This window comes from Patella vulgata, chromosome 6, assembly GCF_932274485.2.
Source record: "Patella vulgata chromosome 6, xgPatVulg1.2, whole genome shotgun sequence".
Taxonomy (NCBI): Eukaryota; Metazoa; Mollusca; class Gastropoda; family Patellidae; genus Patella; species Patella vulgata.
In genome coordinates, this window is record NC_065884.2 from 61,071,209 (window position 1) to 61,090,626 (window position 19,418).

The window sequence follows — 19,418 nt, forward strand, 5'->3', positions numbered from 1 at the left end:
TCATCCGATTGATTAATAATTACTTCATGAGATTTTAGTGTATGATAAATGTTTCATTACCAACAAAAGTAAAAATATGCGACAACACTTGTTGACTGCCCGAACGATTTAGCTGCTGTGGGCATATGTTTTGTTGCCTGGCAACCTATCTTTACAAGACAGAAAGAGAGATGGGGTTTAACGTCCACTTGACACAAACTAGGTCATTTCGGGACTAACACATAGTTCAATTTTTATTTCAATAATTCACTTGCGTGTAGGGATCTTTAGCAGTGAGAAGAAACCAGAGGACCTGGATAAAACCCATGAGGTTGGACAGGCGACCCTACTCCTTGTCACACACAACTGTGGAATCGAAACCATGCCAGTTGACTCAATGACAGATCTTATAATACAGCGCGCACGCGCTAACCATTCAGTCATCCAACCCCCTACTTTTTACAATGAATAGTAATAAACTTGAAATGAAAATGAAATGAAATGGGGTTTAACGTCCTATTGTTCTGCTCCGAACTGGGCTAATGACTGGGCTAATGAAGACGGGCATACGCCATACAGTGTGCTATGAGGGAAATTTTGCCCGGACAGCGGCACTATGGCCTACTCTTATATCGAATTCCAACTGTCAAGGGATCTTTTACGTACACACCAATGTGTACACCGGACCTCGGTTTTTCGTTCCATCCGAACGACTAGACAGCTATCCTTGTCAGGCCCTCCGTCCTGCATCACTGACAAGGAGAACCACATCGGAAAATCTGGATGAACTTTCTTGGCCAATGCAGGGATCGAACACCCGACCTCCAGGCTAGCGAGAAAACGTCTTACCCACTTAGCCACCACGATCCCCAGTAATAAACTTACACATGTATAATAAATGAATATAAATTTTATTACATGTTTGATTATGATATCAAAAAATATACAGTAATAGAATATTTAATTGAAGAGATATACATGTAGCCATAGTAAATATAATAGTGTTAGTATTGAAATATTTCAATGTGTTCCTTTTAAAAAAGGATTGAAACAAACACATTAGTTAGCAGATTTGCTTCCAGCAATGTACATACCATATTCACCTAAAAATGACCTACAAGTACCCACCTAAAAATTTTTCTTAGAAATATACTTTAAGTTGCCACTCCCCTCTTATGTAATAGTACAAATAACTATTTATCTAATTTCACCTTTTAAAGTAAAAGTAAATCGATTTGAAATGAAATGGGGTTTAACAAACATCCTACTGCTCCGAGTTGCAACTCCTAGTTTCCCTTTTATTTACAATATTTATGTACAACAACATTATCTTTCTTGACTGATAGCTGTCTATCAAACAATTCATTCAGATTCTTGAGGTCACCAGAAACTAGTGTCCGTGCAGAGAATATTTACAAAGGCTTTATGGTTGGTCAGTGCCAATTATCGCTGTGACCCGGGAATTTTTTTTTTTTTTAAATGGGGTTTAACGTCCACTCGACACAAACTAGGTCATTTCGGGACTAACACATGGTTCAATTTTATTTCAATAATTCGCTTGCGCGTAGGGGTCTTTTAGCAGTGGGAGGAAACCAGAGGACCCGGAGAAAACCCACAAGGTTGGACAGGCGACCCTACTCCTTGTCACGTACAACCGGGGAATCGAAACCCCGCTATTTGACTCAATGACAGACCGTATGATACAGCGCAGCACGCACGTGCTAACCATTCGGCCATCCAACCCCCGTAACCCAGGTAAATTTGATATTGAAGAAATACGGAAGAAATTTGGACTAAATATATAAGATTAAATTATAGCCGGTTACAGCCAACTTGCATGTTGATGTTAACAGAAGATTGTAAGAAAGCAAAATTAATACTGGAAGGCTATCATATACTTCCTTAAAATACCAATGTGGCATTATCCTTTGATGTTGGCTAACCATTATTTCAAATAATGGTATGAGCAACATCCCAATCGTACATTATTTATACTATTGTACATGTAGATGAAATATTTGACTCGTGTATGTATTATAAGTTGCTTAATGGTCTTGCGTAAGACTTTGCGTAATATACATGTATAGATATAGACCATAGGATTTCGTCCTAAACCAGTGACTAACTTTTGGACGGGTAAGTATATGCCCTACATATGACATTGTGAACAACAAAGAGAAGGGTTATGAACAAAGAGAAGGGTTATGAACATAAAGGCCCTTAATCAAATGAATGAGAATCAGTCTGCTTTTTATCCATTTTCCTTTTATAAATTTATCATAATATATTGTTTTTGTTATGCATTAATATATTTGGCCATTTTGACTAAAGATTTGGCCGTTTCAAACAAATTATGGCCGTTTTGACCATAGTGAATTTTAGACGTTTTTTTTTTTAGAGCCTATGACCACATCCCAAAGAAAACAATGATCAAACAACTTGATAATTTTGTGCGTACAGAAAACCAAACTTAACATGAAAACAATCTGAAATTCTGTAACTTACAATGTTTACTTCTGAGCACTTCAAAACAATTCAATAAATGGTGGTCCCACATGTGGGGTCAAAGGTCAAATTCAACACCACACTTATAAAATAAGTGGCATTAAATGCACTGAACAATAAATGCAGTGTGGTTTATAGTCCTACTACCCAATGAACAGCAATGGCATTAGATATAATTAAAATTACTTGTGGAATAGTCATTTCCATAGAATGGTTGATCAATTTTGACTTGATGAAAGAGAAAGGACCAACCATGTTTGAATTACCACAAGCTGCTTAAAGATAGACGGAGTGGATTTAAACACTATGTGTAAGTCCAATAGCTTTTTTTCAGTTGTAATACCACAGTGTCCATTTTGATGCAAAGTAAAAAATTGCAACCTTTAATAGTAATACTGATGAGCTGTCTACATGTATTGTTACTTCAGAGTTTTTATACACATATAGATAGTGTTCCCATGCCAATATGATGACATAATCTTGTAGGTTTACTGGGTGGTAGTTGAATTTTCACTTTTAAGTCTCTGAGTATAACACTGATAGCTAATCAATTATAATTCTTTCGTACTCTCTGAAAGTCATGTTTGATCTCATACACATTTCCTCAATAAGTGTATGAGGAATTTCTAACGATGGGATGTCATTCTTGGCAAGATAATCCTTCAGCACTTGTATACATCTATTCTTCAGATTAAACACTGAAAGTAGAAATAAAAAATTGAATGACAATATAAATATATTAAAATACTTTATAGGCATAGACCATACCTGTAAAAGGCCTGAAAGTGTCGATTTAAAAACTGCCTGACAAGTAATGAACATGGCACAAACAGGTGGCATACAACACCTTGCCACCTGAGTGCCGAATATTCTGGACAAACTTGAATGACTTCTTGAATTATATAAATATAATACAAAACCAGTTACCTGGAACATGTATCCTTATTTCATTTCTTGATTGCTCCCCATTCCATGCCGATGGATAAAAAATACTTTTGCCATTAAACATAAGAGCATCATTTGTCACAGAGTCTCTAGCTATCCACGGGTGTGTAACAAATGTATTTATGTGATGGACATTTCCAGGACTGAAATTCTTCAAGTACTTCACATATTTTCCTTTAAAATCAACCCAATAAACGTCCATTTTTCTTGACGTGACATTTTTAAAGGTAATATATGATGGAATATCAGAATTCTGTGAGCACACTTTAACCACGGTATTCTCTGTACAATTGGTCATTTCTTAATTTTGTCAAATGCTAGGCCCAAACGTTTCAGTAAATTACTAGTTAGTTCAGCTGTCAAAATGAGTCTAGACTAAAAACTAACGGTTGTCGTAAATATAGGTCAAATTTCGAGTTCTTTCCCCTGGTTTATAGACTTACTTATCAAGACTAATAATCAATACTCATTGCTATTTATGACTGAATGTTCGAGACTAATTTGCAGACAGCGGCCGCCATATTGTTTTTGTTGACAGTCAAGATAAAAGAAGATTACAGAAAATGTAAATTATAACTTCTTTTAATTAATAGATTTATTTAACATTTGGTATTGGAGTTGTCAGATCGGACTGGCTTTTAATTGCAAAAAAATGATAAAATTTTCTATATTCTTACAGCTTAATTACTCAAAATAATGTCAGATAGGAGAGAAACTGAGAAAGAAAACGAACGAAGACGAAATTTTAGTTTTTAAAAATTAAATCTAGGTCTCAATTTGTTATTTTATAATTTCTTTTACATTCAGATTGAATCGTATTTATTCATTTCAAATATATTGGTCATAATTTCAAATTTGTATGCTACCATGTGAGTGTTACCGCCCATCCATTCCATTGAATTGATTAGACCTAGATAATCATGATATTTTAGGACATTTTTATAAATCTGATTTTATGACTAATCCAGTGCAAAAAAAAATTACATTCATACGTAAACCGGTAGGCCTACACCAGGCTGGCAACCCATCGCAAATTATAGGCTTTCAAACTTGTAGGTTATAAAGTGGCACTGAGCAATATATATAATATAATTCGGGAATAATTACTGAGTCCAACTCAGACAGCGATAACAATAACTTACTTTGATACTTTGTAAACATAAACTAGACCGCGTGTAGCTGGCGACGTTGTATTTATAGACCCTGGTATATTTAGTCCCGGACATCCATCCGGTCCCCAGAATCACCACATTTACTTCAGATGAATTAGATTATTTTGATATATTTTTATTTCACTATCAGATTCATACACTACGATTGACAGAATTATATATTGTTAATGTTATATACATGTATTAATATGGTGTATTTTGACAGGATGAATACGCTGCCACATAATCACGCAAATGCTCCACCAGGTAAACGAAAGGAAATATATAAATATGAAGCTCCATGGACAGTGTACAGTATGAACTGGAGTGTTAGACCAGATAAACGATTCAGACTGGCATTGGGTAGCTTTGTAGAAGAATATAACAACAAGGTAATAATTAATTAAATCACTGACACAACAGTTTTATATTTTCATGCCCACATCAGGAATTTTTTGGGAAGAATGTGTACCATGATATGCTTACATGTACATATGTACCAATAATTCACTATTTAGTCCAAGCTCAGTTTCTACGCATAATTTTTGTTTGCTGTAAATATTGTGTTTTCGTTCTTTTGGCATCTTGACTTATGCTTCAAAATGCACCACTGATACGGGGGAACCACGCCAGAAAATCCTGATGAACTTTCTCGGTCAGCACAGGGATCTAACATCCATGGGACCTCTAGGTTAGCGACCCATTGTCCTACACATTGAGGCCTGGAAATAAAACGCTATCCACTATCAATATCAGACACAGTTCCTCAGACTTAAACGGTGAAATTTGACAGGTAGAACTTCAGTTTAGACATTTTGTCTAACATAACTATATCCATAACCCCAATATATATTTCTATATATTTATTTTATTTTATTAAAAAATAAAAGACAAATTCCTGTTGAAAATTGTTGATTTGTAAAAACAAGAAATGTTTTGGTAAAACAATGTAGGACATGGAATTGGTCATGGGTAATCACTAGACTCTTGTAAGACTGCTTCAGCAATAGCATGCACTATATTCTAAAAACGAAAATACTATAAGACCAAGTCATTATTTTTTTTATTTACAGGTTCAAATTGTTGCCTTAGATGAAGATACATCAGAGTTTATGGCCAAGAGTACATTTGATCATCCCTACCCTACAACTAAACTTATGTGGATACCTGACTCAGTAAGTACATGTATACCTACATATAATTATGTTATATTATACATGTACATTACATGCAAACAAAAATAATAAGGCAAATGTATCAGGTGGATATTTTCGGTGTACCAGCACATGTACATGTATTTTCAGTGTACCAGTACTTATATTTTCGGTGTACCAGTACATGTGCATGTATTTTCAGTATACCAGTACCAATATAAGTATTTTCAGTGTACCGATACCGATACATGTATTTTTGGTGTGCCAGTACATGTATTTTTGGTGTACCAGTACCAGTACATGTATTTTCAGTGTACTGGTATTTTAACAAAGTCAACTTAGATTTATTGGTAACCATTAATTACCTATGATGTTTTTTTTTCTAGAAAGGAGTATTTCCTGATCTATTAGCAACTAGTGGTGATTATTTACGTGTTTGGCGTGTTGGTGATACAGATACCAGACTAGAATGTCTGCTAAATAATGTAAGATTTTATTGTTTACTATTTTGGGGTTGGGGCTAAATGGTTTAATGCTTGAGCTTTAGATTATAAGGTCTGTCATTGAGTCGCCTGGTTTTGATCCCAGGCTTGTACAATATGTCAGGTTGCCTGCCAAACCCAGTGGGTTCTCCAGATTTCTTTCGACTGCAAAGCAAACTAATGAAATAGAGAGAGAGAAGAAAGGAATGGGGTTAACGTCCACTCAACTCGAACTAGGTCATTTTGGGACTAACATATGGTTCAATTTTATTTCAACAATTTGCTTGCGCATAGGGATCTTTAGCAGTGGGAGGAAACCTAAGGTCCCGAGAAAACCCACGAGGTTGGACAGGCGACCCTACTCCTTGTCACATACATTTGTACAAGCAAGAAATCAAAACCATGCGACGTGTTTATCATCTACAGAGGATGCAGAATGTTGACAAGGTTTCAATAATTCAATTCATCATATCTTTATTGGACTGATATTCCCATTAAAGATTCCACTTTCCTAATGTTGTTGTTTATAATGGATTAAAGATCCCTCATATGTTGATCAGAGACTTTAACCTATGTACATTGGGTACAATGATCTCGGCATACCAACCACTTATGTTGTATTGTGTTATTTATAAAGGGGATCACGTGGCTAAGTGGCTAAGTGCATTGGCCGAGAAAGTTCATCCAGATTTTCCGACGTGGTTCCCCCTTGTAAGTGATGCAAGACGGAGGGCCTGACAAGGACAGCTGTCTAGTCCTTCGGATGAGGCAAAAAACCGAGGTCCCGTGTATATATTGGAATGCACGTAAAAGATCCCCTGGCAGTTGAAATTCTATATAAGACCGGACTTTGGCGGAAAAAAGTATTGACTTATACCCCGAAAAATATGGTAAATGTATTTTTGATGTACCAGTACATGTATTTTTGATGTACCAGTACATGTATTTTCTGTGTACCAGTACATGTATTTTCAGTATACCAGTACCAGTAGATTTATTTTCAGTGTACCGGTGCCAGTACATGTATTTTCAGTGTACCATTACATGTATTTTGGACGTACGATTACATGTATGTATTTTTGGTGTACCAGAACATGTTTTTTTGGTGTACCAGTACATGTACATGCGACGTGTTTATCATCTACAGAGGATGCAGAATGTTGACAAGGTTTCAATAATTCAATTCATCATATCTTTATTGGACTGATATTCCCATTAAAGATTCCACTTTCCTAATGTTGTTGTTTATAATGGATTAAAGCCCCCTCATATGTTGATCAGAGACTTTAACCTATGTACATTGGGTACAAATGATCTCGGCATACCAAACAGTTATGTTATATTGTGTTATTTATAAAGGGGATCACGTGGCTAAGTGGGTAAGAATTGCCTCGCTAGCCTGAAGGTCGGGTGTTCGGTCCCTGCATTGGCCGAGAAATTCATCCAGATTTTCCGACGTGGTTCCCCCTTGTCAGTGAAGCAAGACGGAGGGCCTGACAAGGACAGCTGTCTAGTCCTTTGGATGAGGCAAAAAACCGAGGTCCCGTGTATATATTGGAATGCACGTAAAAGATCCCCTGGCAGTTGGAATTTGATATAAGAGTAGGCGATAGTGCCGCTGCCCGGGCAAAATTTCCCTCATAGCACACTGTATGGCACATGCCCGTCTTCTTCATTAGCCCAGTTTAGGAGCAGAACAGTAGGATGTTAAACCCCATTTCATTTCATTTCGTTATTTATAAATGTAATTTACTTTCAACAAATAAAAGTGTTTGAAGATCTCCTGAAGAAAAGCCAATATTTTAGAAGCAAGGTTATTAAGACATCATGGCTGTTAATATTATTCTTCTTAACTGTCATTTTTGTGTTATGATTTTGCTTTGTTTTCTTTATAGAATAAGAATTCTGATTTCTGTGCACCTCTAACATCATTTGATTGGAATGAAGTTGATCCTAATTTATTAGGTACATCTAGTATTGATACAACTTGTACTATCTGGGGATTAGAGGTAGGTATCTTTATTATACATATTGGAGTGCACATAAAAGAACCCTGACAGAATTCAATATACACGTAAGAGTAGGCCATAGTGCTGCTGTCTGGGCTAAATTTCTCTTATTGCACACCGTATGGAGTCCCGTGTATACATTGGCATGCATGTAAAAGAACCCTTGACAGATGGACTTCGAAATAAGAGTAGATCGTAGTGTCGCTTGATGCTCATCTTCATTAGACCAGTGTCAGTGCAGAAAAGTAGGACATTAAACCACATTTCATTTCACTTTTATATAGTATATTGTATTCTGAATAATATTTATGATTACAACCTGTATTAATAAACTCTTTGTAACTGAGCCGATAGTAGATTGGTTTATTATTCCGACGTGGTTTCCCCCTGTCAGCGGTGCAGGACAGAGGACCTGACAAGGACAGTTGTCTAGTCATTCGGATGGTACAAAAAACTGAGGTCCCGTGTATACATTAGTGTGCTTGTAAAAGGTCCCTTGGCAGTTGGAATTCAATATAAAAATAGGCCATAGTGCCGCTGCAAAGGTAAATTTCCCCCAATAACACACTGTATGATGTATGCCAGCCTTTATTATCCCAGTTGGAACAGAACAGTAGGATGTTAAACCCCATTTCATTCCAGATAGATTTAAGATATTATTGTATCTGGTTCATTGTTTTATCAATTATTTTTTCAAACATCAGACAACTGTAGTTGACTATAATCAACTGATTATATGTATTTATGTGATTTTTTTTTAAATCTAAAGACAGGTCAAGTTTTAGGAAGAGTAAATATGGTATCAGGTCATGTAAAGACACAGTTGATAGCTCATGATAAAGAAGTTTACGATATTGCATTTAGTAGAGCTGGTGGTGGTCGCGATATGTTTGCTAGTGTTGGTAAGTTCCATACTACTAAAATGCTTATAATTAATGAGTTATAGCATAATTTTACTGTTGTTAAAGTTCCATACTACAAAAATACTCATAATTAATGAGATATAACATAATTTTACTAGTATTGGTAAGTTCCATAGTACAAGAATACTTTGAATTTGTGAGTTATAACATGTTTATTAGTATACATTGCTGATAAGTTCCATAACATGAGAATTAATGAGTTATGACATGTTTATTAGTATACAGTGTTGATAAGTTCCATAATATGAGAATTAATGAGTTATGACATGTTTATTAGTATACAGTGTTGATAAGTTCCATAATATGAGAATTAATGAGTTATGACATGTTTATTAGTATACAGTGTTGATAAGTTCCATAATATGAGAATTAATGAGTTATGACATGTTTACAAGAATTAATGAGTTACTTCAACAAGAAGAAAAAACATTATTTTTTTTTTTTAAAGTGTATTTGATGTAAATATATGTCATATTATATTGTTTTAGGTGCTGATGGTTCTGTACGAATGTTTGATTTACGACATTTGGAACATTCTACAATAATCTACGAAGATCCCCAACACAACCCTTTATTACGTCTGGCCTGGAATAAACAAGATCCTAACTATTTATGTACAATGGCCATGGAAGCACAAGAGGTTGGTAATTAATCCTAAATCTTTACGGGCATTTAGGGAGCCAAGGTGGCTAAGTGAGTAAGACGTTGGCTCACTAACCTGGAGGTCCACTTTTCGATCTGTTGGCCCCTCGAGAGAGGTCTTCATGATTTTTCTTGTGTGGTTCCTGGAGGTCCTGTGTACACATTGGCGTGTATGTAAATGAACCATTGACGGTTGGAATTCGAAATATGAGTAGGTTGTAGCGCCACTGCCTGGGCAAAATTTCCCACATATCTCGCTGCTTGGCGTATGTCTGTCTTCATTAACCTCCTGATTAGCAAGCAAGTGTAATATGCACCTAGTTACTGTGGCTCCCCATTTGACAAAATAAAAATCTGTCCCACGTTATATTTTTTTTAAAGGATTTTATGATCTTTTCTTACTGTATATATATATATGTGTTGTTTTTCCAGTGTATTATATTAGATGTAAGAGTTCCCTGTACCCCAGTCGCCCGTCTCAACAATCATAGAGCCTGTATCAATGCCATTACATGGGCTCCACATTCAAGTTGCCATATCTGTACTGCTGGTAAGTACAATTTTTAAAATCATCTATAGATATTGATTAAAGGGACAATAACACTCTTGCTGGCTTGACAGCTCCAGAAAATATAAAAAATAGCCTTATTCTAAGTACTATATGTGTTAGTTTCCTACCTGTTGTGTAAATTATCCATTAAATCCTATTTTACTTGTCCAAAGGGTTCAATAATATTTTTAAATCCAAGTCACATTTGAAAAGCTTTACGTCAGGCTTTTTAAATCATTTAGTTGAATTTTCCATTTTTTTAAATTAGGTGTGTTAAGATGAATTTGTATCATCAATTAATTGGAATATTGTAAAATAGTACAATTTGTTGACCAGAATAAAGATTGGGACATATTATTCAGTTACAACAAGAGTGGTATTGAGCCTTTAAATGAAGGGTTTAACAGGTGCACTTTAGATCATAAGGTCTATTATTGAGTCAAGTGGTGTGATTTTGATTCCCCACTTGTAGGTAACAAGGAGTAGGGTTGTCTGTCCAATGTCCTGCAGTTTCCTCTCACTGCTAAAGACACCTATATGCAAGCGAATTATTAATATAAAATCAGACCATATGTTAGTCCCGAAATGACCTAGTTTGTTTTGAGTGGACGTTAAACCCCATTTCTTGCTCTTTCTCTCTCCATTTTATGTTAGTTAGAAACTGGTACTGAATGGAATGAAATGGGGTTTAACATTCTATTGCTCTGTCAAACGAACTGTGACATTGATGTTGTATGTCCTGTCGTTTTATTAGCAAAACCAATGCAGAAAACCCAGAATATTTCGATAATACAGATATCTGCAGATTTTGTGAAATGTATGTTGTGGTAGTATTTGTATTATTAGGAGACTTGGTGGCTCAGTGGGTAGGACACTGGCTTACTAACCAGCAGGGGGGATTGGATGGCCGAATGGTTAGCACGTGCATGCTGTATCATACGATCTGTCATTGAGTCAACTGGCGTGGTTTCGAATCCCTGGTTGTACGTGACAAGGAGCACGGTCGCCTGTCCAATCTCGTGGGTTTTCTCCAGGTTCTTCGGTTTCCTCCCACTGCTAAAGACCCCTACGCGCAAGTGAATTATTGAAATAAAATTAAACCATATGTTAGTCCCAAAATGACCTAGTTTGTGTCGAGTGGACATTAAACCCCATTTCTCTCTCTCTCACTAACCAGCAGGTCTCGATTTCACTCCTGGTGTTGGTAGAGAAAATCTGTACTGACAAGACCAAAAATGAGGTCACGTGTATACATTGGCATGAATGTAAAATAACCTTTGACAGTTGGAATTTTAAAAAAAGTAGATCGTAGTGTCGCTGGATGGACAAAGTTTCACTCATAGCCCACTGTATGGTACATGCCCATCTTCATTAACCCAGTCATTGTAATGTTTCTGGGCCAAGAAGAACCACCTGAATATGTCAAGCAGTTCCTTCATTGTCAAGGTAGGCACATGCAAGGCTGATAAGGAAAGAGTGTCTTATTGGTCAAATGTGGGTGTATAATGTTGTCACACGAGTCTGTTTTTAGAGCTAATATGAACAGCTTTTTTGCTGGTGGGTGTATTTGTCACTTCACCACAATATTAAAGTCAAACCTTAATGTTACGTACATTAATCTGAGATAAATTCACATCCCAAAAAATTATTTCAATATTTTGATAAACATTACTGATCTTTGACTTTTTAGCTGATGATCATCAGGCATTAATATGGGATATACAACAAATGCCGAGAGCTATAGAAGATCCAATATTAGCGTACACAGCAGCAGGGGAGATAAATCAAATCCAATGGTCGTCAACGCAACCTGACTGGATATCAATATGCTATAATAATAACATGGAAATACTCCGCGTGTAAAAAAAGAACAAAATTATGACAGTTTTATTGAGAGGAAACTTAATCTGTGTCGATCTTTGAAGAAACAAGTTGTGAAATTTTGCAAAGACATTTTCTGCAGAGTTATTGTCAGAGTATTGTGCATTCGGCAAACTTAGGCAGACTCCAATACCCTACATCTAGCCTTGTCTGTATGACGAATTCCACCATTGGAACTACTTTCAAGTTCCCGAATTACAAATGGTGGCACTAATGAAGACGCCTGTGAAAAGTGTTTTATCATTCATACAAAGCTTTCAATGTCGGAAGCTGTTTTTCTTTCAAGTTTATCTGATTTTCTTTAAGGACAATTTTGCAGCGAAAACTCTAAACACACTTCGAATGATGCTATTTTGAGAACTTCTTTCTAAAAGTGGCAAGTTTTCCTAATAATTAAATGGGTATTATGGAAAATGAGATAAAGAGCTGGCAGTTCTCACTATAATAGTTAAAAACTAGATAATGCAAAGGAAATATGCTGAAAATTTCAGTCAAATTGCTCCACTCTGAACCGTGATATTAGCTATTGAATTTTAGGCATATCCTCGATCATCATTACTTAAGTCAATACCTTAAAAAAAACTTAGTCTTGATTATTCATTTTTGCATTTAATCATCAATGAGTGTTGTGCAGCGGTCGGATTCAAATTCAGTGAAAAGCGAACACATAAGATGGCGTCAAGAGTTGATTACGGTCTTTTCATGGTAATAAATATCTAATAGTTTATATAACATTTCAGGCCTATAGAAAAACCTGCAATAGGCAGATTTAGCTCTTGCATAATGTATGTTTAAATCGGTAGCCGCATCACAATTGTATGGGTGTACATGTAGGTACCAGGCCCGTAGCTAGTGGTGGGCAAGGGAGGCAGCCCACCCAATGTCACTCAGCTTTATGGGGCGCCCATACTGATATGGGCACGTTGGTCGTTGGCTTCGTAATGTGTCCAATGGAAAGGACGCGGTTCAGGCTCCCTTGCCCCGCCCTGCTCCGCTAGCTTATATGAGCATGTTGGTCGTTGGCCTCGTATTGCATCCAATAGAAAGGATGCGGTTCGGGCTCCCTTGCCCCGCCCCGCTAGCTACAGCCCTGGGTACATATCCCTTACCATCATATAGTCGGGACTAGATGGAGGGTACTGCATTCTGCCAAGGTTTGCTGAGTGAGTATTGCGTACTCAAATGTAACATATATTCATGGAAACTTTAATGTCTTAACAATATAATGTAACTTAAAGCAGCTGATTTTCATTAGAGGGATTTTGAATCCTTTGCCAACTACAATATTATGAAAGCTGAATCTCTAATAGGAATATCAGTCCCAAAAATGGTTCAATTCCATTCTGTATTTATAAACATATGAATTGCAAATTTGACAACATTCATCATCCTTGGCAAACCATATATACAAGCCAGCACCACATATAAGTTTTGGGTAAAAAATTTGGATGACTCTTTAATTTAATACAAGCCGGGAGATTATCGACCATTGATATTTTCAATTTGTTTTCCTAATTTAATGTTAATTAATCGAGCATGGATTAAGCCTTGAAAAAATTAGATATTGTCTGAAATTTGCAAATGGCGATCAACAGTTTTAAAATCAGTTAGGCAGTATTTATCATTGACTTGTATATTGCCAGTTTTGTGGATGTGTGTCAGTTTCGGTGCCTGGATAATCAAGATAATTCTACTACTTGTCGCTCTATCATACACATAAATATAGTCTTGATTATCCAGGCAATATTTAGTTTCAAACATGGCTGTCAAACATAGGTGTCAGTGCCTGGTTAATCAAGATAATTCTACTTACTTGTCGCTCTATGATATACATAAATATAGTCTTGATTATCCAGGCAATATTTAGTTTCAAACATGGCTGATGAACATAGTTGTCAGCTTAACACTAATTAATTCTGTTGCAGAGACATGCAGTAAGTTACATATTATTTTCATTGTATTGCAGCAACAGAAATAAGTAGTGAAATATCTTAACAATGCGCCTTATCAGTGTGTCAAAAATTAACCAGGCTGGCATGGTTGGTGCTATATGCTGTGGCTCATTCTACTCTGATATATTTAATAATAGAAAATGAGTACTATGATATATTTAACAATAGTGTATACACTGTGTAACTCATTGTTCTCTGATATATTTAACAATACAAAATGGTGTATCTGTAACTCATTCTGCTCTGATATATTTAACAATAGGAAATAGTTAGTGTATACACTGTCACCTGTTCTACTCTGATATTTAAGTTAGTGTATACACTATAACTCATTCTGCTCTGATATATTTAACAATAGAAAATAGTTAGTGTATACACTGTCACCTGTTCTACTCTGATATTTAAGTTAGTGTATACACTATAACTCATTCTGCTCTGATATATTTAACAATAGGAAATAGTGTATACACTGTCGCCTGTTCTACTCTGATATATCAGTTAGTGTATACACTATAACTCATTCTGCTCTGATATATTTAACCATAGAAAATAGTTAGTGTATACACTGTCACCTGTTCTACTCTGATATTTAAGTTAGTGTATACACTATAACTCATTCTGCTCTGATATATTTAACAATAGAAAATAGTTAGTGTGTACACTGTCACCTGTTCTACTCTGATATTTAAGTTAGTGTATACACTATAACTCATTCTGCTCTGATATATTTAACAATAGGAAATAGTGTATACACTGTCGCCTGTTCTACTCTGATATATTAGTTAGTGTATACACTATAACTCATTCTGCTCTGATATATTTAACAATAGAAAATAGTTAGTGTATACACTGTCACCTGTTCTACTCTGATATTTAAGTTAGTGTATACACTATAACTCATTCTGCTCTGATATATTTAACAATAGAAAATAGTTAGTGTATACACTGTCACCTGTTCTACTCTGATATTTAAGTTAGTGTATACACTATAACTCATTCTGCTCTGATATATTTAACAATAGGAAATAGTGTATACACTGTCGCCTCTTTTACTCTGATATATTAGTTAGTGTATACACTATAACTCATTCTGCTCTGATATATTTAACAATAGAAAATAGTGTATACACTGTCGCCTGTTCTACTCTGATATATTAGTTAGTGTATACACTATAACCCATTCTTCTCTGATATATTTAACAATAGAAAATAGTGTATACACTGTAGCTTGTTCTACTCTAATATATATTTAATGATATAAAATAGTGTATAAACTAATATATTTAATAATATAAAGTAGGTTAGTGTATACACTGTAGCTTGTTCTACTCTGATATATTTAATAATATGAGCAAAATTTATATTAATTTGAAAATATTATATTATGGCCATCTATAGACATAATCTTACAAATCTCCATATTTCTCAAATATACGGTTTGAAAACTTGAATTCTGGCATTAGTTGGCAAGTAAAGTAACATGTGTTTACACTAAGTGATGTTATAGAGAAATAAACGCGGACATTATACGATAATATGGCTAGTATCTGATGTTAAAATTTTAGAATTTCTAAGTTGGTAGGAATATTTAACAATTAGTATGTTCAAAAACATAGATTATGCTGACTTACATAGATTTATAAAGAAGTTTGTGACCTAGTCTGACCTTTCATTCAGCCAATGAACAGGCAATTTGGTTCTTGCAAGAGTGATTTAAACCAATCACTGTAGCTAAAATTAGACTAATAGAGAATCAAAGTAAAAATTATAAAGCACTAATGTTGCTCATGGCATTAACTAACATTAAAGATGGATTATGTAAGAGCGAAATCTACCTATTGCAGATCTTTGGGGTTGTTTTTTTTGCTTCAAATATTATATAAATTATTAAATATGCATTATGTAACATTTAGATAAGGAGCTGACCTATCTGGCTGTAATATTTCAAAAATTGATAATGAAAAATAAATATATCTATATTACTTTATTCTGAGCAAAGTTATGAGTGTTGGAAGATGTAGCTTAGATTGTTTATTATCATAGCAAAGGTACTGGACAAATGAGACTAAGTCTCGATTATCCATTTTATCTTTAAAATTTGAAAATCTTGTGGCCTCTCTAATCCATTTAAATCTGGGCTATCTAATGATCTAGAGAGCTGATTATAGGCTTTACAGGTTAATAAATGTCTAAATAATAGTTTATATAACATTTGAAGCCAAAATAAAGACCTGCAATAGGCAGATTTAGATCTTAACATATCTTTAATCAGGCATTTATTCACTTGACAAGTTCACAATCAACTCTCTAGACCAGCGGTTAGCCATGATTTTATATGGATTAAAACACAATAATTTAATGTAAAAATAGATAATCAAGACTTTATTTAATATAGTAGTAGTAATGGGGCCTGACATTCAAGACTATATTGTAAAAACTTCACACTCTCATAAATTTGCTCAGAATAAAGTGATTTCACTGAAAAAAAATTATATCTATTTTTAAACTATTATGGCAAGAATTGTCAGCTCTTCATCTAAATCTCACATAATGCATCTTTAAAACACTAACGAAAAAAAAAAAAGATCAAATTTGTTCTCATCTGCGATATCCATTAGATTAATAGTAAATTCATGTAGTTGTGTATTAAATGTTTGTCTACATTGTATAAATCATGTTGTGAAGAATATTGATACTGTTAAAACATTGGCAATATTAGTATTAGTTTCATGTCTTACATTACATCATCTGTATAGGATTTTCTGGTTGATTAGGAAATGTGTGTAGACTTTTTTGTGAAAGACCCAACAACTTTAGATTTTATGTATGGTGTGAAATACCCAACTAAATATTATATAACACTTACAAATTTTATGAAAGACCAAACAGCTTTTGATTCAAATTTATGGTGTGAAATACCCAACAAAATATTTTTTTATTATATAAAACTATGTATTGCATATTTGAGTTGATATTTTGTATGGGGAGTATTATTTTGATTTAGTCCAGACTGATGTGTTTGATGAGCTCCAAACTAAATCTAAAGCATTTTGATTTTTTCACATAAATCTCTTTTGTTATGTTGTTTGTATTTGGTAGAGAATTATGGAAACATTTCTTTTAAAATTATTATCATCAATAATGATTATTTATTGTCTATTCCCAGTGGCATGCAGGGTGTGGGCAACTGCCAGTGGCAGAGCCCAGAATATGTCCTATGGCTACCGTGAAAAAGAGGCTTATTCCTTGTTCTGATCTTGGGAAGGCAGCTGCAAAATTTGTTGTTGCCTAAAAAGTACCTCAGCATGCCACTGGTCTATTAGTTTTAAATGTCTTTTCATGCATCATGTAAATAAATACATTATTTGTACTGTAAATTGGCATTTTTCTTTTGTATGGAGTTGCGGTGTTGATGGGGAAGGGTTTAATCCTACAGCCACCTTTTGTCGCTATCCTTAGTCATGGTTGCCAAATAAACAGTGTATGTGACAAGACCTGAGCACAAAATGGCACTGGTTCACTTACCAGAGGTGGGGGGATCACGTGGCTAAGTGGGTAAGACGCTGGATCGCTAGCCTGGAGGTCGGGTGTTCGATCCCTGCATTGGCCGAGAAAGTTCATCTGGATTTTCCGACGTGGTTTCCCCTTGTCAGTGGTGCAGAACGGAGGGCCTGACAAGGACAGCTGTCTAGTCCTTCGGATGAAACGAAAAATTGAGGTCCCGTGTATACATTAGAATGCACGTAAAAGATCCCTTGGCAGTTGGAATTCAATATAAGAGTAGGCGATAGTGCCGCTGCCCGGGCAAAATTTCCCTCATAGCACACTGTATGGTGTATGCCCGTCTTCATTAGCCCAGCATAGGAGCAGAACAGTAGGACGTTAAACCCCATTTCATTCATTCATTCATTCTTACCAGAGTTCTGTGGTTCATCCCAGGACTGGCCGAGAAATTTCCTTGGGATTTTCCAGCTTGGCTTTCCCTTGCAGCTGGTCCAGGATGGAGAGTCTACCACATGTATCTGTTGGCATGGAAGTAAAAGGACCTGTAACAGCTGGAGTTCAATGAAGAGTAAGCGGGCAATATTTCCCCAGTATGGCATATCTTTGTCTTCATTTTCTTACCATTATTCGGCGAATTAAACTTGGGGCTGGTCGGTTTGGAATGCAAGGAAGGTAACTCACTTGCAATTTATTCAAACAAATACTATATAAATTATTTTATTTTAGTATATTGTGTACAGTAAAAGTCGTGAAATGGTGAAATCTATTTTATTGCATCATTTATTTGATCTCAGAAATCGTTAAAGGGATATTCCGGATGACTGGCAGATTTGAAATAAACAACATTAAACATCTTTTTACATTATAAGTTCCAGTCATCATATACAGAATGAGTACGAGAAATGGGGACAAATTTATCAACAAAATCTGATGGAACCGATATTTGGTATGTCATACGCTCATCCATGATATTCTGGAGGGTGTGGCTAAGAATGCACATTTCTGGTATTTCGAAATTAACGGAGCCAAGTAAAAATTATTTTGTATTTTGCCCATCCAAAACCTCAGAGAAACACTTCGCCTTTGGATTACTAATTGACAGATATTCAGTAAATATTTTGATAGTTTTTATTTAGTTACCTTTATTATCTACATGTAGATAAGTGGATTTTTTTTTTACTAGAGATCCGCGTTGGAAACGACACATTCTACAGTTTTGAAATAATACAAGACACCAAGCATTTTGTAAGAGTTATATTAACATAGGTGTACGAGCTGGGGGGCTGCGGGGCGGCTGCCCCCCCCCCCTCATTTTGGGCACCAAATGCTGGGAAAATTTGGCACACAATCGTACTTTGTAAAAGTTGTATAAAAAAAAATATTGTGTTCTTGAATGTGTCCAATTTAACAGCGAATTTATTATTATTATGTAACATACTAAGAACCTAACTACATTTTTTGGGCACCAACCACCACCGCCCCCCCCCCCCCCAGTCAAAAAATTCCCCGTACGCCTATGGTTATATATTAATATTTTTATCCTCCAACAAATGGTACACGTTCGACATCCATAAACAAAACACACCATGATGCGAAAAAGAAACAAATAACAATACAACCAAATTTGGCTATTTCGATTTGCCGATGACAATTAGTCCAACATAACTCTATTACACACATGAATAATTTCTTTGGTTGTTCCAACGAAACATTGTCTGGGACACTTGGATTCCGTGTAATC

At 35.3% G+C, this 19,418-nt stretch overlaps 2 protein-coding genes across 2 annotated transcripts; one reads left to right on the top strand and one right to left on the bottom strand.

The window, feature by feature from the left end:
* Positions 1–874: 874 nt before the first annotated feature.
* Positions 875–3,818, bottom strand: LOC126824154 (von Hippel-Lindau disease tumor suppressor). Its single transcript, XM_050553329.2, has 2 exons — positions 3,412–3,818; positions 875–3,182 (listed from the first exon to the last, which is right to left on the bottom strand). The coding sequence occupies exons 1-2, from the start codon at positions 3,725–3,727 to the stop codon at positions 3,028–3,030; spliced, it is 471 nt and encodes a 156-aa protein (XP_050409286.1). The 5' UTR covers positions 3,728–3,818; the 3' UTR covers positions 875–3,027.
* Positions 3,819–3,910: 92 nt separating this feature from the next.
* LOC126823601 (DDB1- and CUL4-associated factor 7) lies at positions 3,911–17,550 on the top strand. The gene is made up of 9 exons (XM_050552528.2): positions 3,911–3,994; positions 4,807–4,972; positions 5,654–5,755; positions 6,121–6,219; positions 8,112–8,225; positions 8,995–9,127; positions 9,637–9,788; positions 10,223–10,340; positions 12,031–17,550. Coding segments are annotated over exons 1-9 (1,059 nt in total). The 5' UTR covers positions 3,911–3,992; the 3' UTR covers positions 12,204–17,550.
* The last annotated feature ends 1,868 nt before the right edge of the window (positions 17,551–19,418 follow it).